This window comes from Lepus europaeus, chromosome 10, assembly GCF_033115175.1.
Source record: "Lepus europaeus isolate LE1 chromosome 10, mLepTim1.pri, whole genome shotgun sequence".
In the NCBI taxonomy this organism is placed as follows: domain Eukaryota; kingdom Metazoa; phylum Chordata; class Mammalia; order Lagomorpha; family Leporidae; genus Lepus; species Lepus europaeus.
This window is the reverse complement of record NC_084836.1, coordinates 125,169,502-125,194,426: the sequence shown is the minus strand read 5'-3', so window position 1 is coordinate 125,194,426 and position 24,925 is coordinate 125,169,502. Positions and strand designations below refer to the sequence as shown.

The following is a 24,925-nucleotide window of genomic DNA, read 5'->3' as shown; positions in this document are numbered from 1 at the left end:
GCATGGAGCAGGATCTCTTGTCCCGGGGGTGGGGCTTGTTTGCACCTGGGAACTCCTGGGTGGGCGAGGGGTTCCCATGCCACAGCCTGCCTGGAGGGGCCTCTGTGAACCGGCGCCGGCACCAGGAGCTCGCTGGCCTAGCGCTGGCCGCCTTCCTTCAGGCCCTGAAGCCTCGGCTGCAGAGGAAGTGCCCCAGGCACTGAGGTCCCTCGGGAGGGGCCCGGGGCCCCTGGCCTGGTGGCAGCAGGGTCTGCCAGGTGAAGCGAGAGCTCCCAGCTCCGGGGGTGGGGTGGGGGTGGGGCCTGCCTGGAGGAGGTGGGGCCTGCTTGCTGAAGAGGAGAGATGGGGAGCCTGGCAGTTTTTCTTTATTTGCAGGTTTTGGTTAACAACGTGCAGAAATGTACCCCAGGGTGCTGGGGGAGGGCTGGCGTCCCTCGCTGGCTGAGCCTTTTCTGGGGTGCCCCAGGGGGCTGGGTGCTAGGGTGGGGTCCCCGAGACCCCAGAGGGACTGGCAGAGTCTTCTGCATCCAGGCGTCTGCAAGCCGCTTGTTATACCAGAGCAGTCCTGGCCCAGGACACCATGAAAGATGGCGCCTCTTCTCAGGAGCCCACTCGGCGCCCAGCCCGCCGTGTCCCTGTCCCTGTCCCTGTCCCCGGCCGTCCTGGGGCTCCCTGGGCTCACCTGGTCCCCAGCAAAGGCCACCCATGCCAGGGTCCCTGTGGGATGCTGCCCAGTCACTCGGCACCATGGACAGTGCCCGGCAGCACCTCCCTTCCTCCGCCAGGGCCTGCGGGCGAGCGAGGGGACACTGGTGACCCCAGCTCCACAGCCTCAAGTGTGGGGAGGGGGCCTTGCCCAGCAGAGCCTTGTGTGGGGCAGGGGAGGGGCCGCGCTGGGTGCTGGGGCTGTGAGGCTCGGGCTTCAGGCCCGACTGCCCTTCGGGGTGTGTTTCTGGCCAGCGTGGGCCTGGCTCGGGGTGCACTGAGGAGTGAGGGGGGAAGGCCATGCGTCCCTGTGTCTCCGTCCTGTTCCGCAGTCCCTCCCTGGGCCCCCCTCCAGCAGGGAGGACCCGCAGTCAGTCGCCTGCCCACCACAGCTGTCACACGCTGTCTACTACCAGTGGAGAGGCGGTCCCAGGGAGGGATGTGGGCTCTGGTGACACCCGGGGTGTGGCTGCTGTGTGCAGGGCACTTCTGACCACAGCCGGGTCTGCTTGGGGCCCAGGAGGGTTTGGAGGTGTGGGGGTGCAGGGGCAGGAGTCCTCACCAGAGAGGTCCACGTCCTGAGCCCTGCCCTGCCCTGCAGCCTCGGGAGTGTCCCTCTCTCCCGGTGCATTGTGGGCCCAGGCTGAGCTGCCCAGGGCTGGGGCCACCCCAGCTCCCCTGGCTCCCCCTTCCTGAGCTTCTGCACTGTAGAGTCCTGCCTGTGGAAGGAGGCTGTGGCCATGGCCCTTGCCCACCTAGGCCCTGGCCACTCTGGGAACTCCGCTGTGCATCGGCTCTGTCCTTGGCTTGGGAGGCAGGCTGAGTGGGGGCCCAGGGGTGGGAGGCACGTGTCCAGGCTCAACCGCAGGTCCCTGCTTTGATACACCCCCCCACGGGTCTGAGTGTCCAAAAGCCACAACCCAGAGGCTGTACGCTCTGCCATGGCCCCGGCAGCCATGTCGGGTAGGGTCCCGAGGTGGCCTCAGGTCTGTCGGGGCCGGGTTGTGGCCTCCAGTGGTGCTTGGGGAATAGAAGCCGTGGACCCGGCCTTCCTCAGGCCTGGAAGCTGGGGGTCCATGTGCGGCCCCCTTGTGCAGCTCCACCTCCTGGCCCCGTGCGTCTGTGTGGCCGAGTGAGTTTGTACTCGTCCACACCCATGGGTTCCTGGCCTCTGCCCCAGCCTGCCCCTGGGTCTGAGTCCATCTACTCTGTCTTACCTGGACATGCCCAGAGGTGGAGGTGAGTGGAGAGGGAGTCGGACCCAGTACTCGGGGCACTGGAACCTCCCACCGGGCCTGGAGCTGTGCCCACTGCGGCCAGGAGGGCCCTGGGCTGGTCCTGTGGTGAGGAGGAGCCCACGGCAGGGTAGAGCCCTGGAAGCCGTGGCCGCCCTTGGTGTGGCCCCCGGCATGGCTTCTCCATAGACAACGAGGCTTCCCTTGGGGTGGGTGTCCCGGTCCCCACCCCCATGCTGGCCTCTCCAAGCCACTGCCCCTGCCCCAGGTGCTTGTAGGACGCAGGATGCCCGGGGGCTCCTCCGAGACCCTGACTGGCACAGATGGTCTTGGCACGGCCGCTTCCTGGGAGACCGGGTGCTGTGGGCCGGTCGTCCCTGCACATCTGAAGGGCCTGCCTCCCTGCTGGCGGCCGCTGAGCGGGACCAAGCCCTCGCTGTGGCCGGGTGAGCCTCCAGGGCTCTGAGAGGCAGGCACACCCAGCCACGTACCCGCCCTGCCTGGAGCCGAACCAGCTGTCCAGTGGCCTCCACGAGCGAGGTCCCCCTTCAGGAGAGCTGATAGTGGGGACGCCAGTGGGAGCAGGGAGCAGCCACAGGGCTTTCCTGACCGCAGCGGTGCCCTCGCTGCCACCAGGGGGCGTCAGAGCCCATGAGCGTGGCGTATGAGACCTGTCGCTGTGGTCATCAAGTGGCTGAGGATCCAGAAATGGCAGCCTGGCCAGAACCAGTATCTCTGGCTTCCTGCCTTGGACTTCTCAGTGCCCACAGCCAGGGCCAGGGCACGGGGCAGGGAGACCATCACGGCCGCGGCCTGAACGGAGCCGAGCCAGGATGTTGAGTTGTGAGCACGTTCTGGTGGGGGTGGGGCAGTGCCCTCCTGGTGCCTCTTGCAGCAGGTGCTCCAGGGAGGGGGCGGTTGGAGGGGGGACCGGGCGTTTGGGACTCGGCAGTTCAGTGTTTACGCGTGGCAGCTGGAAGTGATGGACACAGCGGCCAGCCCTTCCCCTCTGTCCTGTGCCCCCGCCTGTACCTCCTTCCCCGATGGTGGCTCCGAGCCCCCCGGGGGCTGGTTTCTCGCGGCCCCGGGTCTCCCTCCTGTCGCAGGGGTGGCCTTGGCCTTGGGCACACGTACACCCGGGGCATTCTGGAGTGACCCCTCCTGCTGTCTCTCTGTGTCTGTCCGTCTGCCGGTCCCCGCGGGAGCAGTCAGAAGTTCAGTTTGAAAGATCGTGTCTTCTCCAGCCCCCGTGGCGCGGCCGCCAAGGGGAAGGGGTCCCCCCAGGCCCAGACCGTCCGGCGCTCGCCCAGTGCTGGCCAGAGCCTTGAGGACAGTCCCAGCAAAGTGCCCAAGAGCTGGAGCTTCGGGGACCGCAGCCGGGCCCGCCAGGCCTTCCGGATCAAGGGCGCTGCCTCGAGGCAGAACTCGGAAGGTGGGTGTGGCTGAGCGGCTGCTGGGGAGGGGCCTCGGCGGGGTGGGGGCGGGGCCTGGGGCCCTCTCAGCATCAGGATCTTGTGTTTGCTTTTGGAGCAGGGAGGTCCCGTCTGTGTCCTCTGTGATAAAATTCATGTAAAACGAACCATTTTATTTATTTTTAAAGATTTGCTTATTTGAAAAGCAGAGTTTTGGAGAAAGAAAGAGACACAGAGAGGGAGAGGTCTTCCACCCACTGGTTCACTCCCCAAATGGCCACAACAGCCAGGGCTGGGCCAGGCTGAAGCCAGGAGCTCCATCCGGGTCTCCCACGTGGGGCAGGAGGGAGCTGGACTGGAAGTGGAGCAGCTGGGCCTGACCTGTGGCCCACATGGGAGGTGGCATCGCGGGTGTGGCTCATTTAACCCGCTTCCCATGGCACCGGCCCCCGAGATCAGCCACTGTCAGAGCACAGCTGGTGACGTCCCAAGAGCAAGACCTGTGCCCAGTGTGGCCACCCCTTCCCCTGCCCAGCTCCGGCTGTGGCCGCCTGCTCCCCTGTCTGCTTGTCCAGTGCCACCGTGTTCTCCGAACCGCCCCGTCCTTCGGGCACATGGGTGCCAGAGCATGCATTTTGGCTGAGTGACCTCCACTGTGTCCAGTGTCTGCCAAGGGCCGCAGGGAGGCGGGACGGAGGGTGGGGTCTGAGCCTCAGCCCCGCTCCTCACGGCCGTGTCTACTTCCACCCAGAAGCCAGTCTCCCTGGGGAGGACGCTGTGGACGACAACAAGAGCTGCAACTGTGAGTTTGTGACCGAGGACCTGACGCCTGGCCTCAAAGTCAGCATCCGGGCTGTGTGGTGAGGACCCCGGGGGCTGGGCACGGAGGGACACGGGGCGCGGGCTGTCTGCGGGGTGCCGGGGGCAGGGCGGGACCCCGGGGACAAAGTGCAGATGGACACGGGGCGTGGCTGTGGCCGCTGCGGGCAGTCCGCCGGATGCCAGGAGAAAGCTGAGGCTCCTCCCCTATTCCCCACCTGGGTGTTGGACTCTGCCCTCGGGGGTGCGGTGACCGGGAGGCTGCCGGCCCCAGGGTGGACGAGGGTCCCCGTGTGGCCACGCGCTGAGCGTGGCCATGGCTCTGCCCCTCCCCCGCAGCGTCATGCGGTTCCTGGTGTCCAAGCGGAAGTTCAAGGAGAGCCTGCGGCCCTATGACGTCATGGACGTGATTGAGCAGTACTCGGCCGGACACCTGGACATGCTGTCCCGCATCAAGAGCCTGCAGTCCAGGCAAGGGCCGGCCGGGGCAGCGACAGGGCGGGCGCCCACGCCCACTTCCGGCCGCTTTCTGCCGTGTCCACGTGGTTTCTAGTGTTTCCGTCATCCCTCCCCTGCCCCCACCTGCACTGCGGGGGGCAAGTGTGTGTGCGTGCCCACACGCGTACATGTGTGCACATGCATGTACTGTGTGGACAGGCACATGGTGCACACGTGTGCTCAGGCGTATGTGGTGCACACGCCTGCCTTGCTGTGTTCACCTGTGTGTCAAGCGTCCATGTGCATGTGCGCGCGTGCACATGTGTGTCGGGAATGGGGTTCTGTTGGGAGCCCAAGGCCCCCCACAGCTGTGCTACCTGGTGCCTCTTCGTCCAGGACGTGAGGCGAAGCTGGGCAGGACACCTGTCCCGGCCCTGGGAACAGCTGGGCCATCAGTGACTCTGCTCGTTTGTGTTCAGAGTCACACGTGTGTGCATTGTACACACGTGTGGGGACCTGAGCACACGCTCATGCCGCCCACATGTGCAGGTGCACACACATGCTCAGTGGCGCGCACCTTCAGTTACACGCAGACACAGGTATGACGTGTGTGTGTTGGAGCCGTGTGTTGTTAGGTCACGTGCACCTGCTGGTCGGTAGCCCCTCAGCCCTGGTTGCAGGGATGCTGTGCGGAGGTTGGGGAAGGTGTCCCTCTGGGCAGCGGCCAGGGTGGTATCTGGCCTCCTCCCAGGCTCAGCCTCCACCCACCCAGCAGCAACTAGATGTGTGTGGGTGCGTGGTGTGCTGTGTGTGTGCCATGCATGTGGGTGAGTGTTCTGTGCATGTGGGTGCGTGTTCTCTGTGTTGGTGCGTGTGCTATGTGTTCTGTGCATGTGAGTGCGTGTTCTGTCTGTGCTGTGTGTCCGTACGTGTGCTGTGCATGTGGGTGCGTGTACTCTGTGGGTGCATGTTCTGTCTGCTGTGCATGTGGGTGCGTGTTCAGTGTGTGTGCTGTGTGTGGGTGCATGTTCTGTGTGCTTTGTGTGGGTGCATGTGTGTGCTATGTGTGGTTATGTGTTCTGTGTGTGTTAGTGCATTGCTGTGTGTGGGTACTGTGCATGTGGGTGCGTGTTCTGTGTGAATGTGGGTGTGTGTTCTGTGTGGGTGCTGTGGGTGCTGTGCTTGGGTACATGTGGGTGCGTGTGCTGTGTGTGAGTGCGTGTGCTGTGTATGGGTACTGTGCATGTGGGTGCGTGTGCTTTGCGTGCACCGTGCGTGTGCATGGGAGTGTGCATGTGTGTGCTATGTGTGGTTATGTGTTCTGTGTGTTAGTGCATTGCTGTGTGTGGGTACTGTGCATGTGGGTGCGTGTTTTGTGTGAATGTGGGTGTGTGTTCTGTGTGGGTGCTGTGTGTGCTGTGTGTGGGTACATGTGGGTGCGTGTGCTGTGTGTGGGTGCGTGTGCTGTGTGTGGGTACTGTGCATGTGGGTGCATGTGCTTTGCGTGTACCGTGCGTGTGCATGGGAGTGTGCTACAGGGCCTTGACTCGTGTGTCTCTCCATGTCTCTCATGACGCTGTATTGTCACCAGAATCTTGCGTCCTAAATCTTCCCTCTTCCTTCCCCTTCTGTCTGGAAAAGCAAAACCAGTGAGCCGGCCCTGGGAAGCGCGCGCGTGCCATGCCTGGTACTCTGCTCCCAGCTGCACGCGTGTTCTGTGCGGCCCGAGGCCCGGCCGGGCCGCCCCCGCCGACTCGCTCCTGTTGCTTTACGATGCGTTGCTGGTGTCTCTTTTCTTGTCTACTCTGCCAGGATAGATATGATTGTGGGTCCCCCGCCCCCTTCAACTCCCCGGCACAAGAAGTACCCCAGCAAAGGGCCCCCGGCCCCTCCGAGAGAGTCACCCCAGTACTCACCTAGGTTAGGATGCCAGCGCCCGCCTTGTCTCTGTGGAGTGGACAGCCCTTCGCCCAGGCCACATGACGCAGTGCCTTGCGCTCCCCAAGGGGACGGGACTGTCCACGCCTGCTGGGGCCGGGCAGCTCCCGGGCAGAGGCAGAGGGCGGCCCCGAGGGTCAGACGCACGGCGAGGATGCGTGAGACCGTCCCCTCCCCCCACACACCCCTCCCTCGGCCCAGGGACCCCAGGCAGCTGACTGGCCGCCCTGCACCTGGGCCTGGTGCCGCAGCTACTCCTCACCACAGCCTTGGCACTGTCGGGGAAGAGATGAGGGGACCCCGGCCCAGGGGCTCTGTTCCGAGTGCTCCCGTCGATGGCAGGAGGGAGGGCGGGTGGCGGACATTGTCTCCTCTGTGGGACTTCGAGGACCTCCTTGCTCCCCTGCGCCCCCATGTCCATCAGTCAAGGGCGAGCTGGACCCACACAGACACAGGGAGGATGCGTCCCTGGGACGGGGCAGGTGCGGACATGAGGGGTGGGTCTGACGGCTCCCGGCCAGGTCTGTACATGAGGCCACTGGCCAATGGCTCGAGGTCTCGCAAGGGCTCCCAGGGCTGCAGGCGGGGGGCACCTGCATTTCAGCCAGTGTGTACCCCTGGGCCCCAAGGAGGAGCACCGTCCCTCCAGGCATGGCTGTGGGCTGGGAAGACCTGCAGCTGGGGGGTATGCAAAGGCCAGGCAGGACAGCCCAGGGCACCCACTCCCCCCACATCAGGCGGCACAACCCAGGGTACCCACTCCTCCCTGACCAGGCAGGACAGCCCAGGGCACCCACTCCTCTCCGACCAGGCAGGATAGCCCGGGGCACCCATTCCTCCCCCACCAAGCAGGACAGCCCGGGGCACCCACTCCCCCCCACCAAGCAGAACAGCCCAGGACACCCACTCTCCCCACACCAGGCAGGACAGCCTGAGGCACTCACTACCCCCACCAGGCAAAGGGCCAAGCTGGAGAGCCTGGGGCACCCACTACCCCCCGCCCAGGCAGGACAGCCTAGGAACCCACACCCCCCACCAGGCAGGACAGCCCACGGTATCCACTCCTCCCTGACCAGGCAGGACAGCTCAGGGCACCCACTCCCCCTCCACCAAGCAGGACAGCTCAGGGCACCCACTCCCCCCCCAACCAGTCAGGACAGCCCGGGGCACCCACTATCCCCCACCCAGGCAGGACAGCCTGGGAATCCACTCCCCCCACCAGGCAGGACAGGCAAAGGCAGGGGAGGCGCAGGGTCCTGGGGAGGACCCTTCCCAGCCCCCAGAAGCAGCTCCAGCGGGGCCCTGGGCCGGGTCTCCCACGGGGACTGGCCGGGCAGGCGCCCGTCATGTGGCAGGGGTGAAGGAGCTGAGCCTCTGTGCCTGGACTGTGTGGACACGTGGTCACCAGGAGCCCTGTCCCCTCGTGGCCGCTGGCGTCTGCTTGGAGCCAGAGGGCCCCCCCCATGCATGTGTCAGCATGAGCCCCGCACAGCATGGCGAGGCTGCACGGCGGCTGGCGCGAGCCTGAACCCCTCTTCTGTTCACACAGCAAAAAGGGAACAGCCCTGCCCACCCCGAGACAGGGCAGCCCCGGCAGCAGGAGGCAGCCACGGTATGGGGGGCTCGATGCCGAGGGGGGCGATCAGCTGTGTGGCTGCGTGCTTGGCCACATGTGTCCCCAGGCTCCCTGCGGGGCCTCTGTCTCCGAGTGGCCATCCACCCCAGGGGACCCGCAGGCCATGTGGCCACTTCCGTGTGGATCTGTGGGAGCCATGCCCCCAGGGTGCAGGAGCTGCCCTCCTCTTACTGGCACAGGGACCCACGGTCTCAGATCAGTCCTGCACCCCGACATGCACGCACATTCGTAGACCCACTGTGCACGAGTGTGAACACAAGCACGGATGCATACACCCACGTAACACAAGGACATGTGTGCACACACACTCCCATGCACACAGATACAGTATGTGCGCAGGTCCACTGCACACGTGTGAACACAGCACATATGCACTCACGGCGCACATTCAAGCACCTGCATGCACACCCCATGTGCACACATGCAAGCACACGCCTACACGTGTGTGCACACACGGCACCGGAAACATGCACACAATACATGCATGAACACACACGTGCATGAACACGCACGTATGTGTGCAGAGCCGTGACACCAGCCCCTGTTGGTACCTCCGTCTCACCTGCTCTGGTCTGTGCTCTGCCGTTCCCTGTGCTGCGCGGTGTCCCCTTGTCCTGGTGCATGGACTCTGGCTCTCACTGCCCCGCTTCTGTTCTGCTGCGGGCCCCAGGGCCCCGAGGGTCTCGGCGGCACATCAGGTGGGGGTGCAGCCCAGGCTGGCGGGGCCTGGGCCTGGGCATGAGTGTGGCTTCCGGGGCCAGCACGCCGACGGCCAGGGGCGCCAGGGGGGCGAGGGGTGGGTGGCCCAGGACGCTCCCTCGCTTTATCCTTCCTACTGTGCCAGACCCCACTGGACGGAGCGCATAGGGGAGAGGGAGCAGGACCCCAAGGGTCAGAGGCAGGGCGTCTGCCTGTCCTCACACCTGCTGCCCCGGGGACTCTGCGCTGGGCCTGGAGCAGGGGGTGAGGCCCAGCCATGCCCACCCGAGCTCATGCTTGGGGGCGGGGTCTCTGTTCCTGGTAGAGTGGACCAGATCGTGGGCCGGGGCCCGGCGGTCACCGACAAGGACCGCGGCAAGGGTCCGGCCGAGGCGGAGCTGCCTGAGGACCCCAGCATGATGGGCCGGCTGGGCAAGGTGGAGAAGCAGGTGAGAGCACGTGGGGGCGGCGAGGGCAGCCCAGGCTCCTGCAGGCCCCTCCGGCCGCGGCACCGAGGGTCAGGGTGCCGGGTTCATGGAGTCCCTGGGGGGGAAGGCCGGGTTCATGGAGTCTCTGGGGGCATGGCCGGGTTCGTGGAGTCCCCAGGGTGGGGGAGGGCCGGGTTCGTGGAGTCCCCGGTGGGGAGGGCCGGGTTCGTGGAGTCCCCGGTGGGGAGGGCCGGGTTCATGGAGTCCCGGGGGGAGGACTGTGAGGCAGGTCGTGCCCGCAAGGCCATTATCCGCCTCGGTGCTCACTGGAGGTTGCACCTGCTGGCCTTTCTCCCAGTCTCACCCACCCCCAGCTCCCTCCCTGATGGGGGGGTCTGCTTCTGGGAGCCGGGCCTGAGCTGGGCCCGACACGCTGAGCAGCTTGGGTCTGGGATGGGTGAGGGGCTGCTCCAAGCAGAGGCTGGGCTCCCTCCCCAGCCACCTTCCTGGAGCAGTCAGCACAGCCCCACCCCGCGGTCCCCTGCAGGTGTTGTCCATGGAGAAGAAGCTGGACTTCCTGGTCAGCGTCTACACACAGCGCATGGGCATTCCCCCGACCGAGACAGAAGCCTACTTCGGGGCCAAGGAGCCGGAGCCGGCGCCACCATACCACAGCCCGGAGGACAGCCGGCAGCAGGTGGACAAGCACGGCTGTATCATCAAGATCGTGCGCTCCAGCAGCTCCACTGGCCACAAGAACTTCTCGGCGCCGCCCGCCCAGGCCCCGCCCTCCACCTCCTGGCAGCGCCAGGGCCACGGCTCGTCCCCCGTGGGCGACCACGGCTCCTTGGTGCGTATCCCGCCGCCCCCCGCCCACGAGCGGTCGCTGTCAGCCTACAGTGGGGGCAACCGGGCCAGCACGGAGTTCCTGAGGCACGAGGACGCGCCGGGCGGCAGGCCGCACGAGGCCGGCCTGCGGGACAGCGACACGTCCATCTCCATCCCGTCCGTGGACCACGAGGAGCTGGAGCGCTCCTTCAGCGGCTTCAGCATCTCGCAGTCCAAGGAGAACCTGGACGCGCTGGGTGGCGGCTTTGCGGCCGTGGCACCTCGGGCCAGGGTCAGGCCCTACATCGCCGAGGGCGAGTCGGACACGGACTCGGACCTCTGCACCCCCTGCGGGCCCCCCCCACGCTCTGCCACCGGCGAGGGCCCCTTTGGCGACGTGGGCTGGGCTGGACCCAGGAAATGAGGCCTCCTGCATGCCCGCCCGCCTGGTGCCACCCTGGAGGCCGGAGCAGGGACCCTGGGAACCTCGGGGAGGCCTGGAGTGGGTGGGCGGGGGCCGTCCTCAGGAGTGCTTTTCCAGGAGGGGCTGGTGCCAGGACCAGGGCCCCGGTCAGCAGGAGGAGAGGTCCCCGGAGCAGAGCCCAGGGCAGGGTGTGGGTGAGGGGGCCTGGGTTTTAGCACTGCTGGCCGGAGGCAGCTGGGGGGGCTGTGATGGGCGGGGGTGGCGTGGACTGCCCTGGCCCTGACCACCTGGCCAGCGTGTCCCTCGGTCCCTGACTGCCCCACGGAGGCGTGGTCGTGCCAGCGCCCTCGCACCTGCAGTGGCCGGCTGGACAGCTGCCGGTCAGCGTCTTTCCCCCCTCCCTCTGGGTTCTGAGGGTCTTTTAGGGGCTGCCGCAAGCGCAGGACCCTCTCCTGGAGTGGAGGCAGGGGTGAGGCCTCAGGCTCTCTTGGGAGGCCCCACATTGTGTCCTGACGGGGAGCCCTGGGAGCCGTCCTGGGGCACGAGGGCCAACAGCACCCAGCGGCCTCTCTCTGCCGACTGCTCCGGCTGGCACTGTGAGAGGCCCAGCCAGTGAGCACTGTCCTTGGCCTGGGCCCCGCCTCGCTCAGCCCCCACTGATGCCCGGACAGACGTGTGGCCAGCGGGAGAAGCCTGCAGGTGCCAGCACCGGGGGTTGGCCAGCCCCACCCCTCCTCGCTGACCGGCTCTAGGCTGTGACCCCCTGGTTTCTCGGGTGTTAGGGACCCCCAGGACCGGTGAGCAGAGCCCTCAGTCCCAGCTTTGAGGGGCAGTGTGGGCCCAGCACCGGCGTCTGGAGCAACATCGAGGCCCTCGCTGTGTGGGCAGCTCCGTGCACCCCTGAACTCCACGGGGGTTGGGGGGAACTGTGAAGTCAGCATTGAGGGTCCCATGTCCCCGGCTGTCAGAGGCCCTGGCCACGCGGGGGTCTTTGGGGAGCCCTTGCTCGGGCCCTGCTGGGCGCCCGCCCTGTGCTGGCTGTGGGGATGAGGCCCTGGCTGGATGCTGCTGCCCACTCGGGCCCACACGTCCACTCTACACTCGGGTTCCCGTAGTGCTGAGAGCAGTCCCCTGGTGGGACAGCGTGAGGGGCTACCCCACTGGATAGGGTCGAGACTAGGGCCCGAGCCAGGGAGGCTCCAGCTGGAGGCCCGGGCGGGGCCAGGAGGGCTGGCTCTGGCTGCAGCCCCCGCACCCCCAGCTCGGCCGGTCCAGGCTCTGGGCCCTGAGCCTCTGATGAGGCCCCACCTCCCACCCCACCCACCACAGAGGCAGCGGGGCAAGGGTGATGGACAGGCGAGCTCCCGCCCCCAACCTGGCTGCCCAGCAGGTCAGGTGGGAAGGGTCTTGCCTAGGTTACACCAAGGACAGAGGCTGGGTGGGCGTGTCCGGCATTGAGGCAGGCTTCTGGGGGCTGGTGGAGCCCCACGTCTGGGGTGCTAAGGTGGGAGCCCCTCCAAGGGCCCTGGCCCTGGCCTGAACAGCACAGTGGGCGCCCTGGCCCCGCCTTCAGGAGGGCAGTAGCCACCAGGGGTCTCTGTGCAACTGTGGGCAGAGGTTTTCCAGAACGAGATGTTTGCCAGAGCATGCATCCCCACATGTCCACCAGCACACACGTGCTCACATGGCTGCACACGTGCACACATGCATGCTCACAGACGTGTGCACGGTCCACTCACACCCACACACGTGTGCACACCCACACACTTCCACATGTGTGCACACGGCTGCATATGCACATTCATGCTCAGACATGGGCTCAGCCCACTCAGCTGCACACACACACACACTCATACATGTGTGCAACGCAGTCCACACAGCGCACACACAATGACACACATGTGCACACAGCTGCACATGTGCACATTCATGCTCAGACATGGGCACAGCCCACTCAGCTGCACACACACACACTCATACATGTGTGCAACACAGGCCATGCAGCGCACACACAATTACACACATGTGCACACAGCTGCACATGTGCACAGTGCCAATCCAGCCGCACACATGGACACGTGAGCTCCCGGGCACGCACACGCCCCCCACAGTCCTGGCTTCAGCTGCCCTTTGATTTCCTGCCTCCGCTCTGCCGTTTAACCCTGGAATAAATGACTTCAGGAGTCACAGGTGTTTCTATGTCGAGGAGTGGGCTGGGTCCCTGCTGTCTAGGGCACCCTTGCAGGTCACACACTGCCCTCTCCCTCTGCTGGGACACGGCCGGGACCCGGAAGGTTCCCTGTCTGGGTGGGTGTCCAGCTCTGCCCTGGAGGAGCCTCCCAGGCCCTGCCCTAAGTGGGGGCACCCGTCCGCCCTTGGCTTTTCCTGACCCAGTGCCTGCCAGGCCCTTGCTCCTGTCACATGGTGGTCAGTGCAGGGCAGGTGGCCAAGGGCCCCTCCCTGGGGAGGCCACAGCAGCCCTCGACCAGCCCACTGAGGCCCCGTGGAGGCTCCTGCCCAGAGGTATCCCTGGCCAGCAGCTCACGGTTCTTGGTGCGTTTGCTTTGGAGATGATCTCCCCTGTGCTGCTCTGGAGGCCCGGGAGGGGAGGGGGTGTCTCAGACCCCACCAGAAGTCCCTGAGCTGTTTCCAGAAGGCCCCCAGAGCTGATGGTGGCTGTGGCTGCGGGGCAGGGGCTGTGGGTGTCATCCCTGGGCTCCTGCTGGAGACTGGCCTCCTCCACATCACCCCAGCCCTTGACCCCAGTGTTGAGGGGCCCAGGCCAGACGGGGAGACCACTGTGGGGACAGCTGTGCCTCCCAGCAGGGGGCTGAGTCCTGGCCATCAGAGCTGCTGGTGCCTTGGCTCAGAACCCTCGCCTGGCATGCAGTCAGCTGCCCTGGGTTGTGGTGTGGAGGCTGCTTGTGTGGGGAGCGCCTTGGGTGTGGGGTTCTAATGGCCTCGTAGGGGCTGCAGGCCAGAATCACTGCCCAGGGTGGCTCTGGCCAGCTCGGGCCAGCTCCTGGGTCAGCCCAGTGCTCAGGAGGAGGAGAAAGACCAGAGAGGGCTTCCTGGCGAGGTGGAGCGGTGGTGTTGGGGGCCCCTCTCCCCTCTGAGAGCCCTCAAGGAGCCAGGTGCCTGGTGTGGGGCAGGGGCCACCTTTGCTGAGGCTCGCTGTGCTGTGGGGGTGTGGGGGAGCAGCCCTGGGGGGAGGCGGCTGGAGGGATATGTGTGGGGTTGGGTGACCCAAGACTGAGTCCAGCCAGTGGCCCTGTCCTGAGTCAGGTCCAGAATGGAGGGGCGGTGCCTGGCCCCAGCCACCAAGCACCCGGCTCCCAGTGGGCCTCGCAAGTTGGTGCCTTAACGCACACGGGCAGAACTCTGGAAGCTTCCGCCACACATGGACCCCCAGCTCCGCCTCCAGGTGGGCCCCCTCCAGCCCATGCAGAAGCCTCAGAGCCACCCCCATGCCGCCTGCCTGCTTGGAGCCCGCTCAGCGCTCACGCTGCCCCCACGCCTCATTGCCTGGTGCCCGCGGCGGTGGCTGCTGCTGCCCTGGACGCCGTGGCCTTGCTGTCTTTGCACTTAGTCCTCGCTCCAAAGATTCTCTACAACCTGCCTTCAGCACCGCCGGCCGCGTGGCCCCACCCCCACGCCGCAGCCCGTGCACGCCCCTGTTCTGGGCATTGATGCCAGGGAGAGACCTCTGGTTCAGCTGAGAGACTGCCTTGCTGGACACGGATGGGCTGACCAGGGGCCGGTCGGAGTGAATCTGGAAGGGGGGCTGTGGAGGCAGAATGTTCTGGAAAGCCCACGTTGGAAGCCCATGCACCTGTGCACTTAGTAAAATGCAGCGATTCAACCTGGACGCCGTGTGTCCTCTTCACTGTCGCACGCCAGCTCTGGGCAGCTGGCCCGAGGGCTGTCCCCATGGTTCTCGGAACCCAGACCTCTGTCTCGGGGTGGGGGCCACCATCGCCAGCGACCACAGCATCTGCAGGCCAGAAACGCAGCCCTGGCCGAGCGCAGGGCTTCCTGTGCGGGGCTTGGGTCGGGAGCCTGGGTGTGGCCAGCCCTTCAATGGATGGCAAGTGAGCCGCCTCCCAGGTGGGCCCACGCCTGCCCACTGTCTGTGCTGGCCAGCCGTCTCCCTTCCCCGTCTGCAGCTCCCAGCAGGGTGGGGGGCTGGACTCTTGCCCACCCTGTGTCCCGCAGGAGCCCCTGGGACCAGGGCCAGGCTGAGTTCATTGCCTGAGGCCCTTGCCCTTGGCAATCCCCACCTCCCAGCCCTGGGCACAGGTGCATGGGGAGCTCGGCCAGGCTGGGGCCCCAGAGGCAGTGCCCGGCCCTGCCGAGCTTGCTGGGACACAAGCCCCTTGGCCCTGCCCCTGCTCCCCGCAGCCTCTCCCGGACTTCCTGGCACTGCTGCAGGGCGGGGGCACTGGGGCTGTGGCCGTCACAGGTCAGCACACACGAGGTGGCCACTGGCCCATGGGTGGGTGGATGTCGGTGTGGCCCTGAGACACTCAGGCCATCCTGATCGCCCTGTAGCTCTGATCCAGGTATAGCCTGGCTCCGCCCACATCCGCAGGTGAGGATGTGATTTGCAGGGAGCAGGCGGGAAGGGGCTGTGGGTCCTGACTGCCCCTCCCAGAGTCCTCGCTGTGCTGCCCAGGGGCTCAGCCTCCCTGGGGCTCTGGGACAGTTTATGTCCCCTGCCCTCACCCATGCCCCATCAGCTGTGTCCCCAGGGCCACTGAGGGATCAGGCTGGTGCTTGCTGGCCTGGTGGGCAGGAGGGATGCAGAGGCTGTGTCCAGAGCAACCTGGGGCCTCGGCAGGAGGGGCCGCCACGGGCAGGCAGCGGGCGATGCCTGGAGACCCCTCCTCAGGGCAGCAGAGACTTGGGCACATAGGGGTCCTGCCTGTTCAGCTTCCCCCCGTCCTGGGCCCCCTCAGTGGGGAGATGCGATGGCATCTCTAAGTGCGTCCCCCAGAGTCCACACCCACGCTGCTCCATGTGGTGACCCACACTCTGAGGACACCCCTGGGTGCTCACACCTCCTGGGGGCCCTCCCACGTGCTGGGGGCCCAGCAGAGGTGTGGGTGGGACAGCCTGGGGGGGGACTGAGGTCCATGCAGCAGCAGGTGCTGTGTGGGTGGGGCCCCCTGTCCCAGTGGGCTCCGGGGGGAGCTCAAGGTTTGCCTGTCCTGGTGTCCACTAGAGGGCAGCACTCACCTGGAGGAGGGACCTGCAGGGGCAGCTGAGGTCCCCAACTGAAATGGCCCAGAGGACTATGTCCCCACAGGCGACTTGACTGTCCCGGGAAAGCCGCCTGCCAGCCTGCACCCTGAGGCTCAGACCTGCCCACTCGCTCCTGCAGGGCCAGTGGGGCCACGTGGCTCCTGGATGGCCAAGCTCTGTGCCCCAACACCGAGCACCCACTTCTTCAATGCTGGTCTCTGGAGACAACAGGGACAAGCTCGTGACCCAGGAGCTGCGGGGTCTCCCTGGCTCCATGCCTGGCAGGCAGTGGGGACAGGGACGGGGACTCCCCTTGCTTGTGGGGTTTCAGCCACCGTGTGTCAGTTTCATGATTAAACCAGCAACAAGCAGATCCTCCGTGGTTTTGCACAGGGAAGCAGAGTGATAGAGACCCGAAGCAGAGCTGAGGCTGTAGAACCCACGGCACAGGCCCGGGCTGGCCGGAGGTGGAGCCCTCAGCAGGGCGGAGTGGGGGTGGTCTCACCTCAGTGGGGGTCTGCGGGGGCTGTGAGCAGCCCATGGTGTGGATACGCATTCTGCCTTCTGCGGGCAGCAAGAATTGCTCGCAGCCACAAGCCGCCCAGGCTCAGGCCTGCCCAGGGCTTCCCACACCTGCGCGGGCTCGTGACCCATTCCACAAGGTGACCCAGAGGTCCTCCTGTCCACTCTCAGTGGTCCAGCAGGTGGCGCTGCAGGGCCACCTGCCATCCAGCTCGCTGGGGCTTGGAGCCGGCTGGTGTCTTGGGCCAGGCTGGGTCAGGCTCTCCCTGGAGTCAACTGGATGGAGCGTGAGTGTGGGGAGGCCAGAGGGTCATCCACCCTGGACAGCAGTCAGCTTCCTGCCCAATTGAAATGCATTTCGGCTTACACAGCGTCCAGTCAGAGCCAACCAGCCACTGGGGACAAGAGGGCGTCCTGGGTCTTGGGCTCTGGGTTCTCAGCAGGGGTCTGCCCCACCTTCCAGGAGCCTCCCTCCTCGGACAGGACGTGGGTCTGGGGGGCTGTCCATCGGGGAGCGGCTCCCCCCAGCCCTAGATCACACCTGGGCTGGAAGAGGCAGGTGCGAGGGAGAAGACAGGCCGGGCTTTCAGCCAGGCGGAGGGAGGGGCAGGGAGGTGGCGTGGCAGCAGCTGCCCCTGGAATCACGCAGGAAGGGCAGGCAGCCCATGGCTGGGGCTGGTGCTTTTCGGAGCTGAAGTGACGAGCGGGGTCCGTATGAGAATCAGAGGCTACCAAGGCAGTGGACTCCAGCCCGGCTCTGCTCCGGCCGGCCTCTGGCTGGCGTTTCAGGTGGGACATGGGGTAGTGGAGGCAGAGCTGGGACTGCACACCTGCCTGGGAGTCTGGGAGGGGGAGGGGCATTGCTGTCTGCGCAGCTTAGGGTGTCAGAGCCCCCGGGGGCAACACTGGGGCCTGGGCCCCTCCTCCTTCCACTGTCAGGCTCACCAGTGCTGGTGACTGAGAGCCCTGCTTCCAAACTCAGCCAGGGATGGCAGGGGAGGCAGTGGGAAGTCCTGAGTGACAGCTTGGACACACAGGACTGACCAGCCAGGGAGGCAGTGGGAAGTCTGAGTGACAGCTTGGACACACAGGACTGACCAGCCAGGGAGGCAGTGGGAAGTCTGAGTGACAGCTAGGACATCCCGTCCTGGGCCCTGACTTTGGCTCGGGGTGGCAGATGCTGCTCCTGCCAGGGGCGGAGGCCAGAGCCTGCAGGCGCTGGGGGTGTGGACAGTGCCCAGAGCGTGGGCTGAGCAGCTGTTGGTGGGCCCAGCACAGAGCAGGCGGGATCAGCACCCTGGACAGCTCCACACACCCGGTGCCCAGCTCTCAGCAAAGGCCCAGCCCTCCAGCTCCAGCCCCGCCCCCAGCCCACCGGGGAGGGGTCCCGAGGGCACAGGAGCCTGGCCTCCCCTCTGTCTCGTGCAGGAGGGTTTGACGTATGAGTGGGTAAACCAGCAAGAGTGAAGAGGTGGGGCTGCACCCCGCTCCTTACGCCCTCGTGCAAGTAAACTCCAGAAGGTTCTAAGGCGCCTGTGTGGGTCTGCATGACCTGCTTGCTCCAGTGTCTCTGGGGAGGAAAGCTAGGCTGCCCCCGCTCCAGGGTGTGGAAACCAACACCCAGGCCCCGGGCCGGCCCTTGCCCTCCACGGCCTCTGTAGTCCCAGTAGCCAGGATGTCTTGCTGTGAGGGGGAAGATGGCCTAGACACCTGCTCCACACCTGCACCACACGTGCACATTTGTGTCACACCTGCGCCAGCCTGGCCCTGCACCCACCCTCACCTCCTTCCCCTCCTCCTCACCTCTCCATCTGTCCCCACGCTCCCTGCCCAGGCTCAGTCCAGCAGGAGGGAAGAGACGGTGGGCCTCTGGCCTTGGGGTCTGGGACAGGATGGGGAGGGCTGAGCTGCTGCTCTGCTCCTGGGTGGCAGCAGCGTGGGGGTGGGTGGCCGGGACGGCCCTTGCGAGCAGGCGCTGTCTCCTGTGCTGTTTTCCGGGGGGCCTCAGCATGACCCCCTCGCACTGTGGCTGAATCAGAAGGGCCTCAATTTCCCCATTTGACACATGATGTAAACCCTGCTCAAGATGCATTGTGGTGAGCAAAGTCAGGCTGGAGGTCTGGGGCACGGGGAGAGTGGCAGGGGGCTGCTGCCACCCAGCCCTGCCCACCTGGATCCCAGGCCCTGCCCCTGCCCCTTGTCCCCTGCTCCTGGCCAGATCCCAGGCCCTGCCCCTGTCCCCTGCCCTTGTCCCCTGTCCCCTGCCCCTGCCCCCATCCCCTGCCCTTGTTCCCTGTCCCCTGCCCCCATCCCCTGCCCTTGTTCCCTGTCCCCTGCCCCTGTCCCCTGCCCTTGTCCCCTGTCCCCTGCCCCTGCCCCCTGTCCCCTGCCCTTGTTCCCTGTCCCCTGCCCCCGTCCCCTGCCCTTGTCCCCTGTCCCCTGCCCCCGTCCCCTGCCCCCATCCACTGCCCCTGTTCCCTGTTCCCTGTCCCCTGTCCCCTGCCCACCCGGATCCCAGGCCCTGCCCCTGCCCCCTGCCCCCTGCCCAGATCCCAGGCCCTGCCCCTGCCCCTTGTCCCCTGCCCCTGGCCAGATCCCAGGCCCTGCCTCTGTCCCCTGCTCCTGTCCCCTGCCCCTGCCCGGATCTCAGGCCCTGCCCCTGTCCCCTGCCCTTGTCCCCTGTCCCCTGCCCCTGCCTGGATCCCAGGCCCCGCCCCTGTCCCCTCCGGGATCCCTCTATGCTGTGCTCATGAAGAATTCAAGTCAGGCCTGCAGCTTCAGAGCTCATGGGCGATGAAACACCATGGACATCGGCACATACAGGTTGCTATGGAAACACATGGGCGGTTCGGGTGGGGGAGGGGTCCCAGAGGGTCTGGAGATGCGGTATTGAAAGATTCCGAGCGGAGCTGTGCACTGGAGGCAGGGTGGGGCCTGTCCGTTTGGCCCACGTGGAGCACCTGATGTCTCGGCTTCTCCCAGGGGCTCCTGGCCACTGTTGCGCAGCCCATAGCCAACTCTCCTCTGGGGAAGCCCTGGACAGAGGCCCCGCCCCAGCCCGCCGGGCCCCTGGGGCCAAGCCCTGGTGGTCACGTAGCTCTGCAGCGGGGGCAGACAGGTTCCTCTGCTCTGTGTTCTTCCCCAGGCCCCTCATCCATGGTCCAGGCAGCAGGCACTCAGCAGAGATGGGTCCTTCCCTGGCCGGAAGCTGGCCACTGCGCTGAGTGTCCCGGAGGCTGAGGAGCTGCCCGCTCTGCCTGAGGGGGCCCTCAGCAGCCCTCAGCCTCCTGGGGACCACAGCAGGGACCCAGAGCCCCAGGAGCAGCCTGGAGCCAGGTCGTCTGGCAGGGGGGTCACACCCTCTCCCCTCGCTGCCCTTGACCTCCCTATGCCCTAGAACCACCCCTGCTCTGACTGAATGGCATCATAGGTGTGGGGTTGTAAGTGTGGGGTTGTAGGTGTGGGGTTGTAAGTGTGAGGTTGTAGGTGTGGGGTTGTAAGTGTGGGGTTGTAGGTGTGGGGGTTGCAGGTGTGGGGTTGTAGGTATGGGGTTGTAGGTGTGGGGTTGTAAGTGTGGGGTTGTAGGTGTGGGGGTTGCAGGTGTGGGGTTGTAGGTATGGGGTTTTAGGTATGAAGTTGTAAGTGTGGGGTTGCAGGTGTGGGGTTGTAGATGTGAGGTTGTAAGTGTGAGGTTGTAGGTGTGGGGTTGCAGGTGTGGGCTTATAGATGTGGAGTTGTAGGTGTGGGTTTTTAGATGTGAGGTTGTAGGTATGGGGTTGTAGGTGTGGGGTTGTGTGAGGTTGTAGGCATGGGGTTGCAGGTGTGGGCTTATAGGTGTGGGGTTGCAGGTGTCAGGTTGTAGGTGTGGGGTTGTAGGTGTGGGCTTATAGGTGGGTTTGCAGGTGTGGTGGCTGTAGGTGTGAGGTTGTAGGTGTGGGGTTGTAAGTGTGAGGTTGTAGGCATGGGGTTGCAGGTGTGGGCTTATAGGTGTGGGGTTGTAGGTGTGGGTTTTTAGATGTGAGGTTGTAGGTATGGGGTTGTAGGTGTGAGGTTGTAGGCATGGGGTTGCAGGTGTGGGCTTATAGATGTGGAGTTGTAGGTGTGGGGTTGTAGGTGTGAGGTTGTAGGTGTGGGGTTGTAAGTGTGAGGTTGTAGGCATGGGGTTGAAGGTGTGGGCTTATAGGTGTGGGGTTTGCAGGTGTGGTGGTTGTAGGTGTGAGGTTGTAGGTGTGGGTTGTAGATGTGGGGTTATAGGTGTGAGGTTGTAGGTGTGGCGGTTGTAGATGTGAGGTTGTAGTTCTGGGGTTTCCAGGTGTGGAGTTTGCAGGCGTGGGTTTGCAGCTCTGCCTTTCCTAAGAACATGATGGGCAGAGCCCTGACCTCAGGTGGCCTGGGTCTGAGGGGAGAGGTCTGCTCAGAGGGTCCCTGCACGGACCCAGGCCCAGTCCAGGACACAGCCTGGCCTCCCTGCTTCGACCGCAGCTTTCCCCACTCCCTCAGGGCAGTCCCCCTCCCTCCCACCAGCCTGGAGCCACTGGGTACCTCCTGATGGCCCAGGGCTCCTTGGAGATGGGGCCATCTGAGGCTGTCCCTCCCAGGACAGTGCCCGAGCCTGGGGTCCCTGCTCTGTGCTCCCACAGAGCTCCCTGGCCGTCCCACAGGTCCCCGCACCCCCTCTGAGCTGAATCACACATGTGGTGGGTGGGGCCAGGTGGGGAGTTCAGAGGGAGGCCGGAGAGGTAAGGTCACCCAAGGTTGCCCCTCAGCCCGCCCAGGGCTGTGGCAAGGGGCTCTCCTGCCGTGGCCTACGTCCTTGGCCAGCAGCAGGTCCAGCCCCCTGGAGCCCAGCTGTCCCCAGAAGCCGCCCTGCTGGGGGTGGACTGTCCAAGGGGGAGGGGCTGTGGACAAGCTGCCCCGCCCACACTGCCTGCCTTGCTCCTGGTGGTCCTGGAGCACCCGGCAAGCTGGTTTATGGGGAGCCCAGAGCCCCAGCACCCCAACATTTCATGCTGTGGGGGGTCTTCTAAGAGGGGAGAAAAGCTCACAGGAGTGGCCACTGCCCAGTGTCCCCTGGCTCCTGCCAGGATGGTGGTCAGGGCCACTGCCTGAAGCCACTTGGAAACAAGCTCCAGACCCTCTAGGGCCTGACCTGCAGCCAGCTCAGCACGGGCAGCGACCCCCACTGCCATGTGAGGGTCCATAAGTTCAAGGAACACGGGGGGCACCAAGTGCTGAGGGGTCGTGTGCATGGAGCTACACACGGCAAGTGCCAAGATGTCGTCCCAAAGTGATGGGGTCAGCAGGACACAGGGAGGAGACCCGGGGTCACAGGGTCAGCAGGACACAGGGAGGAGACCCGGGGTCCCGGGGTCAGCAGGACACAGGGAGGAGACCCGGGGTCCCGGGGTCAGCAGGACACAGGGAGGAGACCCGGGGTCCCGGGGTCAGCAGGACACAGGGAGGAGACCCGGGGTCCCGGGGTCAGCAGGACACAGGGAGGAGACCCGGGGTCCCGGGGTCAGCAGGACACAGGGAGGAGACCCGGGGTCCCGGGGTCAGCAGGACACAGGGAGGAGCCTTTGGCCCCTCCAGGCTGCAGTGATGGGAACCCCGGACTGCACTTGCTTGCAGGTGGAGCCTGGAAAACCCTGGGTTGGGGCCGGGCGCCTGCAGGGGCCGTGGGGCTGCTCCTCCCAGGAGCACCCTCCCACACCCGCCCCCAGGGCTCTGCCCATGCCCCACAGAGCTGGAGATGGAGCGTCAGTGCCTGGGGCCCAGAAGCCTGGGGTCAGAGCACGTGCAGCGTTTCAGCTGAATTTTCTGAGCTTCATTGTGGGGGCGGGGAGAGTGCGTGCGTCTGCTCATTCACTCCCCGGAAGCCCGCAGTGGCCAGGGCTGGGCCAGGCTGAAGCAGGAAGCGGGTGCCGTCGCCGTTGCAGGGCTGGGCCTGGGGCTCTGGCATCCCGCCCACCTCACACGGCCGCAGAGGTCACGGAGTGGTAAATAAGGGAGGGGCTCGAGGTCCGGGCTCCCTTCCCTCCCACATCCCCAGCCCTGGGGGAGGCTGGCTTGGCGGAGGGGGCGCTGGGAGGACCCCTGCACCGGCCTCCTGGAGCGCGGGAATGTCCACATCTCCCCTCTCCTGGACCTGCCCCAAGTGCCACCTGTGTGGGGGGGGACAAGGCAGCTGCTGAGAACCCCTCCCTGGGCCCGGGGAGGGGCCGTGGTTCCCCTAGGGTGGATGCGCCCAGGGAAATGTGGCAACGTCAGAGGGGGGAGGGCGGGACCCGAGACAGCGAGAGGGGCAGGCGACAAGCGTGTCCAGTGCCCGCGGGGGCCCAGCCTGCTTCCGGGGAGGCGGAGTGCCAGGCAGGGCGTGGCCAGGGCTGTGTCCGGCTGCTGCCGGAGGAGTGGATCTGAAGTCTGGCTGGGGCTTTGCGGCCAGGCTGGCGGGAACCCAGCAATGCTGATCCATTTAGAAAATAAAAATCCTCCAGAATTTTTTAAATATAGCTGAGTAATTTTGAAAAGCTCAGGAAACAGCCTAGCAGGTCTGTGTGCTGGGAGCCAGCTGCACCCTCACACCCCAGGGGAGACGCAGTTGGCAGGGGAGTGGGGTACGGGGGCGCCTGGTGGACCCTCAGAGCCATGGCTGCTGCTGGGAGGCGACCACCTCAAAGCAGCACAAACAGGGAAAGCCCAGCAGACGGGGGCCGTGAGGAGGAGGGCAGACAGGACTGCAGGTGAGGGGCCGAAGTCAGACCCGGGGCGGACTCGGTGTTGGATGCAGGCAAAGAGAGAGGGGCCCGAGGGCTGGAAACTGCCCATGGCCAGCAGGGGCGCAAAGAAGACCGAGAGTGGACGCCCCTCGGGCAGTGGGAAGACCCCACAGGGAGCTCTGGGGGTGGACGCCCCTCGGGCAGTGGGAAGACCCCACAGGCAGCTCTGGGGGTGGACGCCTCTCGGGCAGTGGGAAGACCCCACAGGGAGCTCCGGGGGTGGACGCCCCTCGGGCAGTGGGAAGACCCCATAGGGAGCTCTGGGGGTGGACGCCCCTCGGGCAGTGGGAAGACCCCACAGGCAGCTCTGGGGGTGGACGCCCCTCAGGGAGCTCCGGGGGTGGACGCTCCTTGGGCAGTGGGAAGACCTCACAGGGAGCTCTGGGGGTGGACGCCCCTCAGGGAGCTCCGGGGGTGGACGCCCCTCAGGCCCTGGGAGACCCCGAGGCCTCAACTCTGTGCCACCGGAAACCAGAAGGAGAGGAGAGGAGCAGAGGCTCCTGAGAGGCTGGAGCTGCCAGAAGCTTCCGGAAGCCAGCGGCGACACAGAGCCATGACTCGGGAGTTCAGACGAGGCCACAGATGCCACGGCAGCCACGGATCGTGGCACGAAGGGGCCCTGAAGGAAGCCGGGGGAGCACCTGGCACGCGAGGAGCTTGAATGACTTCAGATCCCCAGAGAACACCAGGGCCAGGAGGGGAGCGGGCACCTGTGTCCATGGCAACAGCCTTCGGAAGCAGACGTTCCCCAGCGAGGGAAACCCCGGAAAAGGCGCCGGCCGCCCGCTGTGCACCTGCCCAGAACCGCAGCCGAAGGCGCTGCTGCCGGCTGTCGGCAGGGATGACATCACCGGGTCCCCCGAGGCCAGTGCGTGTGTCAGGGCCTTGCCTGGCCCTGAACACAGGGACCTGGGGGCCACAGCGGGAATTAGCTCAGCTCCATGGGGGCTGAAGGGGTTAAGTGAGCTGGAGCCCCAGAGACGGCCGCAGAGCCGATGGCCAGAGGCGGACAGCAGCAGGGAGACTCAGACAAGAGGGGAGACCGGGGAACTCGGAAGAGGGTGAGGCAGCCGCCACAGTCCGAGCTCACATCCTCACGCGCAGGGCACGGCCCAGACGTCTGCGGGGAAGGACCACAGTGGCCAGCGCAGGCAGGCGGGGTGGGGCGGGGCTCATGGCCAGCACAGGTGAGATGAAATGATGGTGTAGGCTTGGCACTGGAGAACATCGGTGCCTGCCCATAGTGGTTGCCAAGTCCACACAGCAGAGCCACGTCCACACAGCAGCACCAGGTCCACCCAGCAGGTGCCACGTCTACACAGCAGGTACCACATTCACACAGCCTGCCGACACTGCCTGCCTGGTCTTGGCTGGTCTCCCTTGGCCAGCCTAGGCGGAGGCTACTGGCCTGTGGCCCTTGTTAAAGAACCCACTTCCGTTTCATGGCCGCTCTCCATCCCACCGCGGCCCCTTGTTCCCATCCTTAGATCTGCGTGCCGTGGGCTCCGGGCTCTCTGGTTTCCTGAGCCATCCCCACTGCCTGCCAGGGTCTGCACTGGCAGGAAGCCGGAGCCAGGAGCCAGGCACTCACCCAGGTCCCCGCAGGGCAGAGGGGGCCCAGCCGGGAGCCAGGCACTCACTCCTGCAGTAGCACCAGCCTCCTGGGGTCTGCACTGCGCAGGAGGTGGAGCCAGGAGTGGACCAGGCTCTCCAGCGGGGGACAGGTTTCCCAGGCACCAGGCCAGGGTCAGCCGTCTCCAAACCAAACCCTGGAAAATGTCACCTATGGTCGACAGACGTGGAGCTGAACAGTCGCAG

The 24,925-nt window shown here is 65.7% G+C and overlaps 1 protein-coding gene across 5 annotated transcripts in view; it reads left to right on the top strand.

Annotated features, from left to right (window-relative positions):
• Positions 1 to 10,562, top strand: part of KCNQ2 (potassium voltage-gated channel subfamily Q member 2) — a 36,374-nt gene extending 25,812 nt beyond the window's left edge. For 2 of the 5 annotated variants that reach the window (XM_062202429.1, XM_062202430.1), the window contains 5 exons: positions 3,149 to 3,372; positions 4,104 to 4,212; positions 4,511 to 4,642; positions 9,208 to 9,331; positions 9,858 to 10,562. In XM_062202429.1, the coding sequence (XP_062058413.1) occupies positions 3,149 to 3,372; positions 4,104 to 4,212; positions 4,511 to 4,642; positions 9,208 to 9,331; positions 9,858 to 10,562 (1,294 nt within the window). Of the gene's footprint in view, positions 1 to 693; positions 738 to 3,141; positions 3,373 to 4,103; positions 4,213 to 4,510; positions 4,643 to 6,421; positions 6,530 to 9,207; positions 9,332 to 9,857 lie in introns of all 5 variants that reach the window. The other 3 variants (XM_062202427.1, XM_062202428.1, XM_062202432.1) reach the window with 3 other exon arrangements.
• The last annotated feature ends 14,363 nt before the right edge of the window (positions 10,563 to 24,925 follow it).